At 40.6% G+C, this 21,650-nt stretch overlaps 1 protein-coding gene and 2 non-coding genes across 4 annotated transcripts; all 3 read left to right on the forward strand.

Moving 5' to 3' along the window:
- The first annotated feature begins 7,532 nt into the window (after positions 1 to 7,532).
- Positions 7,533 to 16,875, forward strand: rpl27a (ribosomal protein L27a). 2 transcript variants are annotated; one of them, XM_080190195.1, is made up of 5 exons: positions 7,533 to 7,609; positions 10,597 to 10,660; positions 10,737 to 10,812; positions 12,191 to 12,365; positions 16,706 to 16,875. In XM_080190195.1, exons 1-5 carry the CDS (start codon positions 7,607 to 7,609, stop codon positions 16,832 to 16,834), a joined length of 447 nt encoding a protein of 148 aa, XP_080046321.1. In that variant the 5' UTR covers positions 7,533 to 7,606; the 3' UTR covers positions 16,835 to 16,875. The 2 variants fall into 2 exon arrangements, with proteins under 2 accessions (XP_080046321.1, XP_080046320.1); XM_080190194.1 differs by lacking the exon at positions 7,533 to 7,609 and adding an exon at positions 8,225 to 8,260.
- Positions 10,264 to 10,396, forward strand: LOC145344633 (small nucleolar RNA SNORA3/SNORA45 family). Its single transcript, XR_013886929.1, has one exon. It is a non-coding gene; the product is annotated as a small nucleolar RNA SNORA3/SNORA45 family (small nucleolar RNA).
- On the forward strand, positions 11,290 to 11,420 carry LOC145344634 (small nucleolar RNA SNORA3/SNORA45 family). Its single transcript, XR_013886930.1, has one exon. It is a non-coding gene; the product is annotated as a small nucleolar RNA SNORA3/SNORA45 family (small nucleolar RNA).
- Positions 16,876 to 21,650: the final 4,775 nt, after the last annotated feature.

Below are 21,650 nucleotides of genomic sequence, written 5' to 3' on the forward strand. Positions count from 1 at the left end.
ACTACTGCCACTCAGTCTAATGTCTCCTCTTCACATAATTTCATCTTATCGTTATCCTGACAATGCCTTCAATTACTTTAGCAACAATTTTAGCAATGCCATCTTCCTTGGTAAACATAAGTCCTTTCTGCAATTTGCATGCAAATATACTCCTCTATCTCCTTCCCACTATTTGGTGGCACTATTATACACCCAATAACATAAGAACAAATCTATTATTCTTTAGTTCTAACCAAATAGGCTCTGTCTTTGTCTCCTCAACTACATGATACCCTTCCACTGCTTTAATCATATATTCGACCAACACTGCCCTGCCTCATCTATCATTTTTTATCTTACCTTGTAGCCAGGAATAACAATTTACCTAACCTTCCCTTCTTTGAGCTGGGAATGTCATTACATTTTAATCCCAATCTCCTACAATAATTATAAGTTGGACTAATGAGATTCCACAGTCTCATTAGAAATGAATTATCAGCACCAGAAAGATTCTTTGACAGTAACTAAGACCCATCATACCATTAGAAGAGTTTTTATTGTAGGATAGACAATTCCTAACTTTTTTGATAAGTTTAGACCATACCTATGAAGTAAATACAGGAACATTGTGCAGTTTAATAAATTTAATGCTAAGTCAGACAGCAAGGTGCCATTTTGTGCAGTTTTTTGAGGAGTAAGGACATCACTAACAATTGCCAGATTTTCACCAATAGCTCACATGACAAATACTGTCCAATTAGCACATAAATAATGGCAAGTGTTGTTGGCCTCATCATTATTTCCACTGCAAAATTGTATTTTGTAGTTTTGTCATTCGTTTTTTGTATAGCCAGCAATTAATGTCTCAGATTTGAACCAAGTTTGTTCCAGATAGTATTATATTATAACTCCTTTTGAATTACTTGTACTTGTAACTCATACTTCACAAAAGACTAAAATATACTGGGGCAAATCTTTGTAGTAGCAAGACAGAAACTCAAGTCACTCAGAAAATAGTCTCTTTGAAAGAATGTGAGACTACAGATATGTTCCAGTTTGTGTGGAGTTAAATAAGTATCCTTGGCTAAGAATGGAAATTGTATGATTAATTATTTCTTCAAATAATTCCACACTAAAATCAAAATTCATTTAAAGTTGAATTTTGTAATTAGCTTACTGCTCTCAGGTTAATGGGGTTTTGTGAATTATGGGAAGTGTCAAATGTTGTAACTAAATACTCATGTGTATACTGGCATTGTGTTTTTAAAAAGTCTGAGGTTACGCACCAACTGACTTAAGAACAGCTTCTTCTCTGCTGCCATTAGACTTTTGAATGGACCTACCTCATATTAAGTTGATCTTTCTCTACATCCTAGCTATGGCTGTACCACTGTATTCTGCATCCTCTCCTTTCCTTCTCTATGTACAGTATACTCTGTATAGCGCAAGAAACAATACTTTTCACTGTAAACTAATATATATGACAATAAATCAAATCAAATTGAAAAGTTGGTTCTATTTATTTTTTTCATTTTGTCAACAATCCTTCATTTCTTGTGTTTCCTTTCTTTTTAAGAATGGTCCTTTACACACTTCTCTGGTCTAATTAGTTTTGTAACTTAATTTCAGTAATGTCAATTTGTCTTTAATTGTGCAGCGATTGGTATTTGTGGGACAATGCTGAGTTGGTTACCAGTTACAGGCAGCTCAATCCTTGATGATGAAAGAAATCATAATGGCAATTAATTTTTCACATGTATTAAACAAGTTAGCTGGTGTTATTTTGGGTATTGATGTGATTGATAAAGCTTTACAATAATTCTGAAGTATAATTGCTTTGGGTACAGCAAGTGTTCAGAGTAAAAAGACAGCTGTTGATATGGATGATATTCTAGTTGTTAATTTGATGTTTTAAATGCTATATCTCAAATGGCGAAAGATACCAATTCATTTCACTGACTTACTGGTCATAAGCTCCACCTAACCAACAACAGCAAGCCTGATTATGCATCTTTCCTTCTTGCCTTAAAGCAGTAATATGCCATACGTATATCTGACAGATGTCAAAGAATTTAGAAGAATGAGAGGGATCTCAGAGAAACATATAAAATCCTGATGAGACTGAACAGGTTAGATGTGGGAAGAATGTTCCCGATGTTGGGGAAGTCCAGAACTTAAGGTCACAGTCTAAGAATAAGGGGTAAGGATATTCAGGACTGAAATGAGGAAGAACTTCTTTACTCAGGGAGTTGTGAACCTGTGGAATTCATTACACAGAAAGCTATTGGGGCCAGTTTGTTAGATACAAGGGAGCTGGACATGGTCCTTATTGGCTAAATGGATCAAGGGGTATGGAGAGAAAGCAGAAGTGGGATACCAAAAGTGCATGATCAGCCGTGATCATATTGAATTATGGTTCAGGCAAAAAGCCGAATGGCACCTATTTTCTATGGTTCTCTGACTGCCAAACAACTAGCATGTTTTTTTCATATTTGGAACAAGCATGACTCAGTCCTGTACTCTGTCTCATCATTGTTTGAGATCCGACCACTATGGTGGTGTCGTCAGCAAACTTGAAAATCAAATTGGAGGGGAATTTGGCCACACAGTCATAGGTGTATAAGGAATATAGTAGGGGGCTGAGAACACAGCCTTGTGGGACACTGGTGTTCATAGAGGAAGTGTTGTTGCCTATCCTTACTGATTGTAGTCTGTGAGTTAGGAAGTTCAGGATCCAGTCACAGAGGGAAGTGCTGAGGCCCAGGCCACTGAGTTTGGAGATGAGTTTTGTGGGAGTAATAATGTTGAAGGCTGAGCTGTGGTCAATAAATAGGAGTCTGACATAGGTGTCCCTGTAATCCAGGCATTCCAGGGTTGAGTGCTGGCCAGGAAAATGATGTCTGCTGTGGACCTATTGCGGTAGTAGGCAAACTGTAATAGATCCAGGTAGTCTGGGAGGCTGAAATTAATTCGTGCCTTGACTAACCTTTCGAAGCCCTTTATAATGATGGATGGCAGACCCACTGGGCGATAGTCATTGTGGCACGCTGTTTAGTTTTTCTTAGGCACTGAGATGATGGTCATCTTTTTGAAGCAGACAGGGACCTCAGATTGTTGTAAAGTGAGGTTGAAGATATCTGCGATACCCCCGCCAACTGATCTGCGCAGGATCTGAATGCACGTCCGGGTACCCCATCCGGGCCAGTCGCTTTCCACGGATTGACCTTCAAGAAAGCTGCTCTGACATCTGCAATGGTGACCCAGATGCAGGTTCACCCAGGGCATGCTCTTACTGACCTCTTGCTCAAAACAGGTGTAGAATGCATTGAGCTCATTAGGGAGGGGTGCATTGTAACTGGCAATTTTACATGCCTGGGTGTTCTGCAGGGGTCCATATTGGGACCCTTGTTTTTCATCATGTATATAATAATGATCTAGATCTTGGTTGTGCAAGGGACAGTTTCAAAGTTTGCAGGTGATACAAAACTTAGAAGTATTGTAAGCTCTGAAAAGGACGATGTAGAACTTCAGAAGAACACAGTTGGTGGACTGGGCAAATAGGTGACAGATGAAATTCAATGCAGAGAAGTGTAAGGTGATGCATTTTGATAGGAAGAATATGGAGAGACAATATAAAATCAGGGGTAAAATTCTAAAAGAGTGCAGGAGCTGAGGGACCTGGGTAAATATGTACATAGGTCATTGAAGGAGGCAGGTGGAGGGAATAGTTAATAAAACATATAGTATTCTTAGCTTTATTAATACAGGCATAGTGTACAAAAGCAAGGAAGTTATGCTGAATTTTTACAACATACTCGTTCAATTTCAGACAGGATATTGTGCACAGTTCTGCAAACCACACTCCAGGAAGGATGTGAACACATTATAGAGAGTTCAAAAGAGATTTATAAGAATGGTTCCAGGGATGAGACACTTCAGTTATGAGGATATATTGGAAAGGTTGTAACTTTTCTCCTTGGAAAGAAGGCTGAGAGAAGATTTGGTAGAGATGTACAAAATCATGTTCCCCTTTTAAAAGAATCAAAAACTAGAAGGCATAGGTTTAAGGTGATTTGCAAAAGAAACAAATGTGATGTGAGAAAAAACCTTTTTACATAACAGGTGGTTCAGGTCTGTAATGCACTGCCTGGAATCGTGATGGAGGCAGGTTCAATTGAGGTATTCAAGAGGGCACTAGATGAATATGTGAATAGACACAATATGCAAGGATGCGGGGAAAAGGCAACAGAATGACACAGCCATAAAACTCATTTGGGAAGCCAGCGTAGGTACAATGGGATGAATGGCTTTCTTCTTCTCTTTTGTGATTTTGTGAAGGACGGCCCAGTGGCACACTGGTTAGCACTGTTCCCTCATAGTGCCAGGACCTGGGGTCAATTCCCAGCTTGAGTCACTGTCTGTGCGGAGTTTGTACGTTGTCCCCATGTCTGTGTGAGTTTCCTCCAGGTGCTCTGGTTTCCTCCCGCAGTCTGAAAGATGTGCTGGTTAGGTGCACTGACCCAAACAGGCACCGGAATGTGGCAACTCGGGGAATTTCACAGCAACTTCATTGCAGTGGTAATGTAAGCCTTACCTGTGACTAATAAATAAACATTATTGCCATTTAGCTGCTAATTAGCCCTATTCTGTTCCTTTTGAGAATTTTTGTTTGCAAAGTATTTTAAATGAATCGATATGTTCGCTTTCACTTTTTTCATTGCTTTGAGAATTGGTTACTTTCAAAGATTGCAATGATTCCTCATTGAGAACTTTCTAACGGCCTTTCCCTTTTTTGATTCAAACATTCTCAACATCTTCCAATCTGACATGGTAGTATTTTGTTAGCTAATCAACAAATTGTTGAGAAGGTTTTTCCACAAAGTGATACTTACATGACATTATATTTGTTAACTCTCCCTAGAATGATTCACAACATACAAAAAACGTTTCATTTTCTTTATATATTTTCTGAACCCTGGTATCAAATCACTTTTACTGTTGTAATAAAAAGGATAGGCCCTCTAATTTTATTGTGTCTATAATATTGTGCTGATACCTCTGAAGTCAGTTACTTAATAAAATAAGAATTCGAAATGTGAACGAAATTCTAATGTGTTTGAGTTTTATACAACTTTCAGAAGTTTATATTGTTTCTCAAAACTTCATCAATACCTTCTTGAGGAACTTTCCTTTTGCCTCTTTTCTCATTTTCCATCTATTATAGGTGATTTAGGAAAACAAATCTGAATTACCAATTCAAAACAGGTGATTTAACAATTGAAAAGCAAAATTAGGATCTATAGTCACAGTGTTTCATTGCAAAGAGGGATTGATATTTGAAATTGAATCGGCGGAATGTTGGAATCAAGGTTTTAGGATCACTTAAGTTGACAGCTGTAATATGGACGATTGTGTAGGCTTATTTAATGTATAAAATAATACATGATGTGGAGATGCTGGCGTTGGACTGGGGTAAACACCAGGTAAACCTGGTGTTGTCAGACTTCTTACTAAAATAATACCTCCATACAGTCTTCTTCGGGTAAAGATCAAATCATCTTACATTTACTTACACCAGTTTGGGTAGAATGCACAGCAAATGACCTGTGTTAGGGAGTTGTTTATTAATCTTAAATAGCCTCGAGTTCTAAGAAGTTGTATACCTAACTTTCATCTCTCCAGATGCTGACTGTCTTCTTCCAGATTCTCAGTTCTCTTTCCAGCTCTTTCCCAATAGGCACAGTCTGGCCAGGGAAAACCAGTTAAAAAAAGACCGTTTTTGCGCAGGCGCTCTAGACAGGGAGAGAGAGTGTCAATAAAGCACGCTGTCGGCGCATGCGTTCTAGACAGTGCCAATGACTGTTACTGCGCAGGCGCTCTAGGGAGGGAGAGAGCGTCAATAAAGCGGGCTGTCACTGCGCATGCGTTCTAGACAGTACCGATGACTGTTACTGCGCAGGCGCTCTAGGCAAAAGAGAAAGTCAATAAAGCAGGCTATCTCTGCGCATGCGTTCTAGACAGTGCCAATGACTTACTGCGCAGGCGTCCTGGGCAGGGAGACGGTCAATAATGAGAGTGTAACGGCGCAAGGTGATCTAGCCCGGGAAGCAGACAATGAAGGATAGAAGTAAAATACCGCGGATGATGGAATCTGAAACTGAAACAGAAATGCTGGAAAATCTCAGCAGGTCTGACAGCATCTGTGGAGAGATAATTGAGCGAACGTTTTGAGCCTGGGGCTGACTGTGTTTACGCCAGTCCAACGTCGGCATTCCCACATGCTGACACTTCGTCAGAGCTGATCATTGAGAGTCAAAACGTTGGCTTTATTCGCTCTGTGGTTAAAGTCCAGCAGCTTTGTTTGGAAGCAAAAGCTTTCAGAGTGCTGCTTTTTTGTCAGGTAAGTGGAAGTTCTGTTCACAAATAGGGTATATAAAGACACAAAATAAATTTACAAAATAATTGTTGGAATGCAAGTCTTTACAGGTAATCAAGTCTTAAAGGTACAGACTGTGAGTGGAGAGAGGGTTAAGCACAGGTTAAAGAGATGTGTATTGTCTCCAGTTAGCACAGTTAGTGAGATTTTGCAAGCTCAGGCAAGTCATGGAGGTGACAGATATAGTGTGACACAAACCCAAGATCCCAATTGAGGCCATCCTCACGTGTGCAGAACTAGTGAGATAACTAGTAAGATAATTGATAGCCATCTCACGAACTACCCCGCTGAAAACAATACACATCTCTTTAACCTGTGCTTAACCTTCTCTCCACTCACATTGTCTATACCTTTAAGACTTGATTACCCATAAAGACTCGCATTCCAACCATAATTTTGTAAATTGAGTTTGTGTCCTTATATGCCCTGTTTGTGAACAGAACTCCCACTTACCTGACAAAGGGGCAGCACTCCAAAAGCTAGTGGCTTTCACTACCAAATAAACCTGTTGGCCTTTAACCTGGTGTTGTGAGACTTCTTACTGTGTTTACCCCAGTGCAACGCCACATCATGTCTATTCGCTCTCTGCAGATGGTGTCAAACCTGTTGATATTTATGGTCAATAAAGGAGACTGTTACTTTGCAGGTGCCTTAGGCGGGGAGACAGTAAATAAAAGACCAAAAGAGAAAATCTCAGCAGGACTGGCTGCATCTGTAAACGTGATGTGGATATGCCGGCGTTGGACTGGGGTAAACAGTGAAAAGTCTGACAACACCAGAACTCTCTATTCACCTGATGAACGGGGTAACCTCGAAAGCTAGTGAGTTTACTATCAAATAAATCGGTTGGACTTAAACCTGGTGTTGTCAGACTTTTTACTGCATCTGTAAAGAGAAAAGAGCTGACGCTGAATAGAGTGTTACTGCGCAGTCGTCCTACACGAGACGCCGGCCAACAAGACTGCGCAAGCGCCCTAGGCCGGGGGGGGGGGGGGGGGCATCAAGAAAGGAAACTTACAGCGCAGGCGCCCTAGGTAAAAGGTCGTTTCAATGTAGCCCGCAGGCGCACTGTGGGCGGGCAGACGGTCAAAGCAGACCGTCGCTGAGCAGGCGCACTCTGATCTGCTCTAGAATCGCGAATAAAATCCGCGAGACTGGAGTTTGGTCTCCCTCTTTGCGTCATCAGCCAAGATGGTAGGTAATGTTGGGTGTGATTGTCACTCTCTGAAGCGATTGTAATCCAATGGCATCGGTCACTGAGATTGTTCTTCCAAACAAATTCCTGCTTGGTAACCATTGTGGTGCTTTTCTGCAGCAGCACGGGCAGCAATTTTGCCGAGGTGCAGCTCGCTGTATTTGTTTGGATGAAAATTCCAACGGCAGCAATGAATCTGCGGCCTAGTTACTGGAGGCACAGGGTCGGGCAGTGGGTGGAATCGCCTTGGGGGGTGGCTTCTCTGCTGTTCTAGTGTAGTTGGAATCAGCTGAGCATAGCTCATTCTAAATGGGGGGGTCGGCCACTGCTGCTGTAGCCGGTCCTTCGCCACCCCGCCCCCCGACCGATTTAAGACTCTTTGGTTTACGTTTCCTACTCACTAGTTCTGCCAGTCCCGCTCATTCAGAGTCTACCGTATACATGGTCCAAAACTATTCTGTGCCGTTGCTTTTCGTTGTGAAAACCTCAACGTTTAAGTGCACCGTTGCAGTATCAGCTCAATGAGATGCTGTAATCTATGCAACTTCTGTGCTTTATGACGCTTTCCGTTTCTTCAGTGAGCAGTGTTACTGGAAGCCCGGGATATTGTAATTAAATAATTGCATTGAATGGAGTTGGCTGTGGGAATGGTAAGAAATATCGCGCTTGGGCTGGGGGGGGAGGTTGCATGCTGATAGTTACTATTCATTGTTAAGTGAGTTGATTACTAAAATGGTATGGTGAACACATTTAATTAGTGGCTGAGGTCGCCTATAGCACTTCTGGGTTAATCACTAATTTAAGGACTTGTTGTTTGAGGGGCATCTTTGTGTGCTCTGGTTAGGTCTTGATTATCCTTGTGGGTGATTTTTCTAGAAGTTGAGCAGTGCCCAAAAAATGGGAGGAAGAATCTGGGTCAGGTATGTGGTTTAGGATGAAACTTGGTTAAAATTCACAATTAAATGTTTAATGTTTGTACTACAATCTTGTCTTTTTAAATGTTAACTAATTTAAGTTTTTATGTGCCAAAATTTGCTATGTGTACAACATGGCTTCTATCTTTTGGCTTTTTTCAAAATGGAATCCCTACAGTACTAAAGGAGACCATTCATATCTGGGCATGCCCTGTAACCCCATGTATTTACCCTAAGGGCTAATTTAGCATAGCCAATCAATGTAACCCACACAATAAATCAAATTAAAATAAATCAATCTTTAGACTCTGGGGAGGAAACCAGAGCACCTGAAGGAAACTCGCACAGAACAGAGAACGTGCAAACTCCCCACAGAGTCACCCAGGGCTGGCATTGAACCAGCTCTGAGGCAGCAGTACTAGTGTTTGGAGGGTGTGGAATTTTAAATTTATCCATGACTGCTAATTTGTAAATATAGGCCAGTATACAAAGGAGCAAGTCTGAGAACCACAAGCAAGAAGTCTCAACGCAGGTTAAAGTCCAACAGGTTTATTTGGTAGTAACCGCCACTAGCTTTCGGAGCGCTGCTCCTTCGGCAGGTGAGCAGTGTGTTCTGGTCTCACAGGTGTACACAGTTTACAGAATACTGAATAGAATGTGAGTCTTTACAGCTAATCAGGTCATAAAGCTGCAGACAATGAGTGGCCTCTTAAGGTCAAACCAAATAAACTCCAGTTAAATCAGGACAATGTAAAAGAGGCAGTTCCTCAAAAGGAAGGGGAACAGCCTGAACAAAACCAAAGTGCAAAGGAAACTTGAACATCAAATTAAAATGTGATTATTAGGGTCAGTAATGCACCCCAGCCCCTGCAGTGCCCAACAGGCGCAGAAGGACAATGAGTGGAGATAGCTCAAGTACAAGTTAGAGATGTATGTTGTCGTCAGACACGACAGTAAGCGAGATGTTGCAAGCCCAGGCAAGTCATGGGGGTTACAGATAGTGTGACACGAACCCAAGACCCTGGTTGAGGCTGTCCTCGTGCAGAACATGAGGTGTGCGCACATGAGGATGGCCTCAACCAGGATCTTGGGTTTGTAATACATTATCTGTAACCCCTGTGACTTGCCTGGGCTTGCAACATCTCACTTACTCGTCTGTCTGGAGACAATACACATCTCTTTAACTTGTGCTTAATGCTATTGCCACTCTTTGTCTGCACCTTTAAAACTTGATTAGCTGTAAAGATTTGCATTCTAATCACTCTTCTGTAAACTGTGTGCCTTTATATGCCCTGTTTGTGATCAGAACTCCCCACTTGCCTGATGAAGGAGCAGCGCTCCAAAAGCTAGTGTTTACTACCAAATAAATCTGTTGGACTTTAACCTGGTGTTGAGACTTCTTACTGTGTTTACCCCAGTCCAACACTGGCATCTCCACATCATAACCACAAGCAATGCAGGATTGACCACACATTTGTCTCTGCATGGAAAATAATGGACCAAATTTGATTATTGGCTGCTTGTGCAGCTAGTTAATCTTTGGTGCAGTTTAGTATTCCTGTATTGCTAGTACTTGGGCTTGGTGAGTCAGATCTGCTTAAAAAAGGGTCTTTATGCTCCCTTGGGTTGCAGTTCTCTAGAACCAGGCTTCAAACTGCATCCATAAACAATTCATGAAAATGAAGTGCAGATGTGTATAGTTGAAGTGGATATAATTTTCATGGTAATGTGATTTTGTCTGCGAGACTAAGAGTCACATCCTGACACTTCCAGTTGTTTTGGTGTGCTATTGTTCTCGAAGAATGAAAACTAGTTTTATTCACTGGCTGAAGTTTTTTGTAGCAGCAGTCAGTCACCAAACTAGTGACATTTGTTGCAACTTGACTTGGTTGTCAGGTTTTTAATCATTCTGAATTGTTTCTTTAAATATGATGCAAGAATGCCCTGTGGACAATAACTAATTAAATGGCTGCATTAATATTTTAACAATGGGTTGATGAAATAATTGATCAGTTTTCCATTGTTAAATGTTGTGGACAAAATAACCTAATGGGTGGTCTTCCTTATTTTAGCCATCCAGATTCAGAAAAACCAGGAAGCTAAGAGGACATGTTAGCCATGGTCATGGCCGTATAGGTGAGTGAATAGTGCAGTCTGAAGTCTGTCTTTAAGCATGTTCAAAATACTAGGTAACACTTTTTCCATTTTATAGGCAAACACAGAAAGCATCCTGGTGGTCGTGGCAATGCTGGTGGTATGCATCATCACAGAATCAACTTTGATAAATAGTACGTATTCTGCTGAATTTAATTTGATAAATATGTATAATGCTGAACATGCACCAATATAAAAAGCTAAAGGTAGGAGGTTAGTGGAAAATGCCATGAGTGAAATTAGAACTAATTCTGGGAGGATCTGAGCACTTTAATGTTCAAGCTATAAACATAATCCAGTACCTTTTTTAATGGGTGGGGAAATAGAAGTCCTGCAATATAAAAGCAAAATACTATGGAGTCTAGTAATCAAAAAGAAAAATCGCAAATTCAGGAAAATCTCCACAGATCTGGTAGCATCTGTGGAGAGAAAAGTTAACATTATCTCTTACTTAATCTCTCTCTCTCTCTCTCTCTCTTTTCCCCCCCGCCCCCCCTCACTTGGGCTGCCAGCCTGCTGAGTTTTTCCAGCACTTCTTTCTATTCCTGTAACAAAAGGTTGTTAAATTGTTGCTGTCCTATTCCCCACCTTTTAGTCAAGATTGACAAAATAACGAGACTAAGAGTCACATCCTGATACTTCGTTGTTTTGGTGTGCTATTGTTCTCGAAGAATGAAAACTAGTTTTATTCGCTGGCTGAAGTTTTTTGTGGCAGCAGTCAGTCACCAAATTAGTGACATTTGTTGCAACTTGACTCGGTTGTCAGGTTTAATAATTCTGAATTGTTTGTTTAAATGTGATGCAAGAATGCCCTGTGGACCATAGCTAATTAAATGGCTGCATTAATTAGTGGGATTTGCCATGCTAAATTGCCCCTTAGTGTGAGGAGGACTAGCTAAGGTAAATACTTGAGATTATGGGGATAGGGCTAGGTTGGGATTGTGGTCTGTGTGACATGGGCTGAATGGCCTCCTTCAGTGTAAATTGATTAATCCTACTGATTAGCTAACTGAAACTAGACAAATTCCTTGCTGTTGCTTGTCTCTGTTTTTATGGCATTCTCTTCAAAACAGCCTAAGTTTGCTATATTTGAAAACAGAGTGCACAGTCTAATGGTTCAAGTTAATCCACTTATTGTGCTTTGAGCCTTGTTACAGGTTTGGCTGAGATCTGTAGAATGGGGTGTGCTCAATTAAATTAATATTTCAGCTGGAAGGCAGCAAACTTGATGGGCTGTCTAAAATAGAAACAAGAGTAGAGATTTAATTTTATGACTTATCTGAAGCTGATTAGCATACTGAAACTTTGGCCTATTATGTTGGTGTACTGAATAATGAGCTGATGAGTCCCTGCAGCAAGGTTCCAATTTGTGTTGTGGGGATATGAGTGGTGAGGAAAGAAAACACACATAATCTAGAACCATTGTTACCTTTGAATGTTCACTGCGTCCCATTGGGTTGAGTTGTCATTCATATTCAGTAAGTTGAGTCTCTAAACGATTCTGTTCTTCAGTCATCCAGGTTACTTTGGAAAGGTTGGTATGAGACATTACCATCTAAAGAAGAATCAGTTGTTCTGTCCGACCATAAATCTGGATAAACTGTGGACACTGGTCAGTGAACAGACCAGATTGAACTATGCCAAGAAACCTGAAGGACCAGCACCTGTTATTGATGTTGTACATGCTGTAAGTGTTATAGTACAGGTGTTTCTGTTAAAATATGAAACAGCTGAGCTCGTGGATGGAATAGATTGCGTGCAACTTAACAGCAATTGGTAAACCATAGTGATCCCATAACTTCCAGGTAATAAAGAAAAACTGAAGCTAGTACAAGCTATGTTCAACTCAACATTTGACACTAAGCCCTATTAACTCTTTACCTCCCTCCAAAATAGTGTTCTTTGAGGCTTTTACATGCTTAGGCACACAAATCCTGATGCTTCTGTGCTGTTCCTAATTTTGACATTAAAATACCCCTGTTTTTGATATGCCAAATGCACAGTCTTACACTGCATTTCATTTGGTCTTTTGCAACTGGATGCTGTCAGTACCTTCTGAGATTCAAGGGTGTGAAGTTTTTTGAATATTAAATATGGAATTCTGCCCTTGGAAATTTTTCAATCTCAACATTTCCATAGTTATTGGTGCACTTGACCTTGATCTTGTGCTTTCAGACATTGCCTGATTTCTTGCTGCTGCCGATCCAACTCATCAGCTCAGGTCCAGGTGCACCAGCAGGGTGCACTCTGCTGTTGGCTACTTGATGGAGCTACAGTGATTGGATGCGAATGGTGGAAGGTAGAGCCAGAGTTTCTGCAAGGATTGGTGGAGGAATGAGGGAGCAGTGAAGTCTGAGTCTCAACTAGTTCATAGAATCCCTGCAATGCAAAAGGAGGCCATTTGGCCCATTGAGTCTACACCAACTCTCTGACAGCATCTTTTCCAACCCGCATCCTGCCCTCAACCCCCATGCATTTACCCTGCTAATTCCCTAACATACACCTTGTGCCATTGAGAGGCAATTTAGCATTTTCACATCCATCTAACCTGCATGCCTTTGGACTGTGGGACTGGAGCACCTGGAGGAAACCCACACAGATGTGGGAGGACATCCACAGTCACCCAAGGCTGGAATCAAACTTGGGTCCCTAGTGCCGAGGTGGAGATGTTGCCCACTTGCACTGAATCATCACTATTTTTCAATCAGTGAGCGTAAAGATTCCTTTTGGACCCCAGGCCTGCAAGGTGTTGCTGTTGGAATGGCTTGATGAGTGAGGAAAGTTGGGTAGATGGGAAGAGCTTTACTGAGTCTTCTGTTACCAGGGAGTGTGGAAGTGACTGAAACCCAAGCATATAAAATTATGCAAACAATTGTATAATGAATCTTTATTGCTAGAGTTGCATTAGCGCATCACTGGCAATGCCAGCATTTGCTGCCCATTTCTAATTTCCTTAGGCTGCGAGTTAAAATGGAGTCATGCAATCCTCTATTCATTGGATTATGTACATGCAAAGTGAAGTTATTTATTCATCACAAGTAGGCTTACATTCACTGCAGTGAAGTTGCTGTGAATATCCTCTAGTCACCATACTCCAGTGCTTGATTGGGTACACTGAGGGAGAATTTAGCATGGCCTGTTCACCTAACCTGCACATTTTTGGACACTGGGAGGAAATTGGAGCACCCAGAGGTAATCCACACAGGGAGAACATGCAAACTCCACAGTTAGTGACCCAAGCCAGGAATTGAACCTGGGTTACTAATGCTCTGAAGAAGCAGTGCTAACCACTGTGCCAACATCCCCACTCCATATTCTTTTATCAGAATGGACTTCCTGTATTACACACACTAGTTGCATTTGAATGTTAAGTTGTCACAGGTGATTTCATACAAATGTATTTGTCCTGTCTTAATGGTAATATAGTAAAAGTAGAATTAATGAGTTCACCCACTTGCAGTCTAAATGCCATCAACTTGGCCAAGAAGCATTTGTACATTGATACAGATCATAAAATACAATGATTACATGATTCATAGTCTCAATTTTCAGACATTTTTTGGCTGCATTCATCCTGATGATTTACTGTGCTGCTGAACTCATGTCAAAGTAAACTAGCAAATGAACACTTCATGTTTTACTAATGAAGAGCAACCAAGACACCAGTACAGACCCTGGGAGCATCATTTCTCATGTCCTGCCTGCATAGTTAAAAAGTTTATTGTATAGTAAAATTTATTAGTTTAGTACTCAACTGGGGAAACGATGAGTCACATCCTTACATTTTCTATTATCTTGATGTGCTTTTGTTTTTGAAGAGTAACTAATTTTATTCACTGGCTGTAGCTCCTTTTATAGCCCAGCCAGTCTCTCAATTAGTGACATTGTTTTACTTTACAAAATAATCATGAATTTTGTATGCCATTGTTGTAGTGGTGGGGAGTCATTCCAGCATGAAATATTTTAAAATAGCTCAAGTTTTTATCTCCATTACTCTATCTAGGTGGCTTTAGTTTGAGCATTTTGTGGCACACTGGTCATTTTGCTGTTTAATTGAACTATATTCAATTAATTGTTCATAACTCTTCCTTGGGTGCTAGGTTTTCCAGCATAGCTCCTCTTTTAATGTCCCATTGGTTGGAGTCTGGCTTAATGAAAACCTATACTTTTTGTTTTGCCTGTTTTTCAGCATTACTGCTCTGCATTGGTTTGATGTGCAGTGTCATACTTAAGATTTGTAGGTTTCTTTCAATTGGTTTGTTTTCATGGACTATATTGCATATTTTTCATGCAGTACCTTGCACTTCTCTGCATTAAATTTAGCCTGCCCAAATACATGCATCATTACTGTTCAGAAGTCTCAACTGCCCATAATTTCAATTTCCTGTCTGTGTGGTGTTGGACCAGTTTGTGTCATGTTTCAAAATTTGAATCTTTGATTACTTTTTTTGAGTTGCATTGACAAAGCTCTTGGTGGCAGTGAGCCATAAACTGCTGGGCTCCTTGTTGGTTGGTGGTACCAGGCAAGACAACATTTCAGTATTTTGACTGAATAATGATTGACTTGTGGCATGATGTTTGGTTTCAGTATGCCTTGGAGAAATTGATGTCTCCAAGATCCTTTTGCTACATTTCCAGGTACATCATGCAAATGGTACATATAGTGAGAGTGGTGAAAGGTAGATATTGAACCCAGAGTCACAGCTGGTCAACCAGACTATTGGTTTTTGGTTTTGAGCAGTTTATAGTAGTAAATGGTGAGTACCTTTACCTCACTTGTGACTGTCTAGTGTTTTGAGGATAGGAATGGCATTTTGTCTAGTTTTCCAGAGTGTAGCCTGTTTTTTTTTAACATGGTATGTTCTGGGTTGCTGTTCAGCTGCATATGTTAAAATGAACATTTCCTTGATGTTCATATCAACATATTTCTGCTCCAAAACCGGCTTGTAGCTGATCTTCTGATGACTCTACTCCCATGATTGTTAATAGTATGGCAGATGTTCAGTCATTACTTGGATTTGATCACCCTATTTGAACCTGAACATAGCCTGTTTCATTTTTGATACTTTTACAGGAGTATTGTCCTGCATGAATACAGACCAAATTTCATTTTTTTGTGACATCTGAATGTATTTGTTTAGTCCCCTTTTGATTGGAATGTCTTTCTCAGTCGGCTTTACTTTTGGTGAGATCATGTTCTTTGGCATAGTTACTTTATCCAAGTAATTAATCACCTGTCTTAGACCGGTTTGCACCAGTCTTTGCTAATTGCTAATGAACTGAAGCAATTCTATGCTGCTTTCTGATCACTTGATCATTCTCAAATCTTGCCAGTTCTGCTTTCAATCATCAGACCCTTCAAAAAAGGTGAGCTAAGCAACTATCATCAACCTAAGGAATCTCCCAGCAAATACTGGCTTCAATTATAAAAATAATTCCTGTGCAGTGGTTTCTGATGGGCCAGGTTAATGCCAACTCTAATCAGACTAATAACCATGTTGAAGTGACCTACTTTTAATTTGAAAATGATTTTCCACCATTCTGAATTCAACAGCATGTGATTGGTAAGAAACTGGATGTGATGTTACAAAGAATGAGGCCTTAATGATTTTGTTCAGAAACAGTCTCCCTGCCCCCCCCCCCACCCCCACCTCAAGCTATTTTTCTCTCGGTTGAGAATAATCTTGCCACTCTTTTATGGCAACCATAATAGTTTCTAAAAACACTACTGCCATTCCAAATATGGCACACCAACCCAGAATTCATTCATTCCTACTTGAAGGTTTGTGTGGGAATTAATTAACTTTGATATTTCAAGCTTTTTCAGTATTCTGAGAAATTGGGGAGAGCATAGTTTTTGCATATTTGTACACAGTACAATTTTTGTGTTCAGTTTTTAATCTTGAAGGCTGTTTTCCACATTGTAAATACTAATGTCTTGTAGTTTTTGAGATTTATCTTTAGTTTGAAAGAATCTTATTTGAACCTGCCATAGATTTTTGAAGTCAATTTTGTTTTTCTCCTTAGGGTTACTATAAAGTTCTTGGCAAAGGAAGACTGCCAAAACAGCCAGTCATTGTCAAAGCAAAGTTCTTCAGCAGGAGAGCTGAAGAGAAGATAAAGGAAGTTGGTGGAGCCTGTGTATTGATGGCATAAATTTTATAATTGGGTGCACAAATAAAATTACTCACTTTTAACTGTAGTTTCATAAAATATTGAAAGAAGGAAACCTATTCTTAAGGGTGACGCCTGCTAAAACTCTTCAGGCTTTTGTTATTTTCAGATTTGACTGTCAAGGCAGGCCTGGCTATCTTTCCAGTTGTACCTTTCATAAACTTGAAGTTGTCCAAAACACTTGTTAATTTGGTGAGATGGATATATTCTTTGGTTTTAAATACAGTGAGAGCTGGGGCTAACAAGACTACTTTATGCTGGATTATGATTTGGTTCAATGGTTAAATGACTACACTGGCTTAGATGGAAAATGTTCTGAGATGGTACCTGATTATACACATGGAGAAAAATTTTGCAGTATGATCTGTGTGCAGCTGCTACTTTGAAGGTTTGTAGCCAAGACTGAACATATTTGAGAAGTGATCCCAAGGACTTGTATGACTTCAGTCTTCTGTGTTTTGGAATGATGGAGATACTTGTATGTTTTGAGGGACAAAAGAGATCCTTGCTCTTGGAAGACAGCTGAGGCAGGGGTGGGATGCTGGTAAGTATCCAAGAAGCCTTCCATAATAGTACAAGTGAAAAAGGCACTACCTCTGCCAAGGTCCATTTGTCATTGCATCTGTTGCAAATTGTTGATGAGATGGGCTGTAATAACAAAGAACAACCCAGCATGGGAAACAGGCCCTTCGGCCCAACAAGCCTGTGCTGCCACATCACCCTACACCTATTCTACCCTGCGTATCCACAAATAGAACCCCTGACTTAGCCATGAGTAATGAGGAACTCTAGTTGAGAATCTGCACATTGGTGACATGCATGAAGGTGGTTGGACATCTGTAACTGAGGGAGTTCTCTTCAGGATACCCCTGGTCATCCCAAATGGCAAGAGGATGGGAGAAGGTTCCCAAACAATCAGCAGTCCTGTTTCCTCCTGTGATCATAATGTAAAAAAATTTTGCTACTTGTTAAATTTAATGACTGTAAGGAAATAATTGCATTCACAAACAGAGAGAGTAGGAGTGGGCTAAGTCTGTTGCACCATTCATTACAATTTAGCCTCAAAAGCTAATCTTAAACAAGGTTTTTGTCCTTCATTTGATTAAGGAACCTCTCATCTTGGACCTTAATGATCTAGCCTGTGTCCTTGAGCTGTACCCTCTGTTAAAACTCCAACAGCTATCCTAATTGACTCAATCTCACGTCCCCCTCTATCCCCAGAATAGCTTGGAAAAAGAGACCAAAACTTAAGATGTCCAGGTCCTGTATAACTGTAGTAAGACATCTCTATTCGTATACACATCCTCCCACTATAAAGGCCATCATACCCTTTGCCTTCACTGCCTGCTGAACCTTCATGCTTTCAGCGACTGGTGTACAAAGATGATGTGGAGATGGTGGCATTGGACTGGGGTAAGCACAGTAAGAAGTGTGCTACCAAATAAACCTGGTGTTGAGACAAGCCAAAAGGTTTTGGAGTGATGCTCCAGCAGGTGGGAGTGCTGTTTACAGACAGCATGTGAAGATAAATTTATTTACAAAATAATGGTGGGAATGCAAGTCTTTACAGGTAATCAAATCTTAACGGTACAAACAATGAGTGTTAAGCACTGGTTAACACTATTATCTCCAGCCAGGACAGTTAATGGCATGATAATGCAAAATTGCTGAGCTGAAACTGATTGATAGCCAAGTTCTGGACATGTGATGGCCTCAAATGGTATCTTGGATTCATGGCACACTGTCTAACCCCCACAACTTGCCTGGGCTTGCAAAATCCCACTAACTGTCCTGGCTGGTGCCAATACACATCTCTAACAGAACAGAACTCCTTACCTGATGAAGGAGTAGCCCTCTGAAAGCTTGTGGCTTGTGCTACCAAATAAACCTGTTTGCTTTTAAGCTGGTCTTGAGACTTCTTACTGTACAAAGATAGCCCAGGTTACATTGCACATTCTTGTCAATCTGCCTTCCTGTTTTTGCTACTAAAATGGATAACATTTATTTCCATTCTATTATATTTGCCTAGTCATTCAACATCACAATTTACTATACCTCTCACTAACTTCTACACCTGCACCATGGAATGCTGTGTTTGAGACCACAATAAACTAAAGGTGTGTGAACAAATTCCAATCTGTCACTCCAAACCAGTCTCCTATCAATTAACACTCCACAATTGGAAAACCACCCAGCCTACAGAGGGACCCTCAACACACCCTGGGCTTACTCTTTTCCAGCAGAGGAAAAAGCTACAAAAGTCAGAGGATGCATGCCAACTGACTCAAAAGCAACTCTTCCCTAGTACCATCAGACTTTTGATTGGACATACCTTGCATCAAGTTGATCTTTCTCAACACCCCAGTGTCATTATGCTACATTCTGCACTCTTCCGATGTTTGGTATACTTTGTATAGTATGCAAGAAAGAATACTTTTTACTGTATATGTGATTACAAATCAAAATTTATACAAATCACACTAAAGCATTCTCAGCTCATCCTCCCACCTGTCCCAGTGATAATCTGCAAATTTGGAGATAATTTAGACAAGGGAACTAAATATCAAGGTATGCCGTGAATAGCTGGGGTTGAACATTGATTTGTATGTCACTACCTTCCACCTGGCAAAAGACCTATTTATTCCTACTGCCTTGTCTGCAAACCAGTTTTCTGTCTATCTTACTACACTACTCCCAATCCTGTGCCCTTTAATTTTACACAATCTTTTCAGTCTGACCTTGTATCACATTAGCTAACAAGATTCCAGGTATATTGAAACTGGCACTCAGTGAAGCTTGTGAACCTGGGAGGTGGGGGTGGATATGGCAGGTGAAATCGCAAGTAGAAAAATGCAACTTAGAAAGAAAAGTGCCATAATCCATGGAGTTAATTTGCTGTCTGGAATAGGATATTGGCTGCACTGGTGGACTGTCAACTGAATGATAGTGTCCTTGAAGTCAGCTCCACAAGCATTCAGGCAAAACAGCAACTTCGATGTGTGTATGGTTAAAAAGCATCTTTCTAACCAGGTCCTCTAAAATGACTGACATTGAAGGGATGATAAAGAAGACACTTCAAAAGTATTCAGAAGCACACTTTGCGGCATGGAAGTATTGGTAACAAGCTGCTTTGCTATTGCCAATCGTTCAAAATGCTGACAAGTTGCTCATCAAGCTGCATCAGTCACAATGTGTTATTGATGAGACAGAACAGCCAGAGAAGGAAAGAAAAGCATTTCCCCCCCCCCCCCCACCAATCTCATTGAACATCCTAAGATGTGTGCCCAAAAATCTGTGCCAAGAATTGTCATGTTCAATCACATTGCAGAAACCCATGACCCTGAGTCAATGTAACTGAGGGACTGTTGACAATGATAGCTGTGGCTTAACATCCACACCCTTCATATACTAGATGTCCAGATGTAATTCCATTTATGGAATGTAGTTTAAGCGGATGAGTGGTTTTGTTTTGGAAGCTATGATTATAGTTTGGAAAAGGTGAAAGCCTGCACTTGAGGGAATTACCAGCCCAGAAAAGGGAGCAGGAGAGGAAACTGAGTATGCAACAAGATAAATGGAGCAGTGGGTGGATCTGTTAGACAATGGGATTAGGGAGACAAAAAGGAAGGCTAAGAAACTTAAACTCAAGGAGTTAGGGTCTGTCTTTTACTATTTTTGCATAACTGACGATCAAAGGAAATTCACATACTCCACACAAAACAAACCAGTTGTTGAGTCAGTCATGTCTTGCATTGATAGTGCTTTCCAATCTGCCTTCCTTAAAAAAGGAAATGTGTGATATTTCAATATTTTGCAAATATAGTTGAACATTTCCTGTTACAGATTCCAGGTTATACAATGTTGGGCATAAAAAATGCATCAAATGGTGGGCAGTAAAAAGATTTACCCTCGAATAGATAAATGGGTTCTACTTGTGGAAATAGCCAGTGGTTTTTTTTGACTCAAATAACGATTTAGTGAAAAGCAATGTGACAATGGGCCTTCCCATTCCCAAAACTGTATTCCAAAAAAAACTCAAGCTTCCTGACTCACCCTTTCCAAATGTCTGCGAAAAGCCCAACTTTGGTATCTTCTGTCTTAAATATTTTTAATTCCCTCCTCCAAAATCAACCTCTTCCTCTGTGATCTGAGATGTAATTATAGGTGAGGAGACTAATATAAATATAAGTTGCTGGCCAGCATGAATAAATATTATCATCAGCTCTCTCTCTAGCCTCTAGGTGGGGCAAACGTCACAGGGAAAAGCTGACTCGCTATAAATAAACCACAAACTTGGGAATCTGGAGTAAAAATAGAAAATAGTGAAGATGCGCAGGTTCATAGAATCATACAGAAGAGGCCCTTCAGCCCATCGAGTGTGCACCAACACACGACAAAAGTGAAAGTTTATTCATTACTCACAAGTAGGCTTACTGCAATGAAGTTCCCCCACTCGCAGCACTCTGGTGCCTGTTCGGGTACACTAAGGGAGACTTTAGCATGGCCGATGCACCTAACCAGCACATATTTCGGACAGTAGGAGGAAACCAGAGCACCCGGAGGAAACCCACACAGACATGGGAAGAAAGTACAAACTTCACGCAGACAGTGACCCAAGCCAAGAATCAAACCCAAGTCCCTGGCATGGTGAGGCTAATCACTATGTCACTGTGCTGCCCGAAGCACCTGACCTCCCACCTATTCCCACCTATCAGCATTTGGCCCATAGCCTTGAATGTATGCTCATCCAGGTACGTTTTAAAGGATATGAGGCAACGCGCCGCTACCATTCCAGACT

The sequence above is a fragment of the Carcharhinus amblyrhynchos genome, chromosome 6 (assembly GCF_965287045.1).
Source record: "Carcharhinus amblyrhynchos chromosome 6, sCarAmb.v2.hapA, whole genome shotgun sequence".
Classification (NCBI taxonomy): Eukaryota; Metazoa; Chordata; class Chondrichthyes; order Carcharhiniformes; family Carcharhinidae; genus Carcharhinus; species Carcharhinus amblyrhynchos.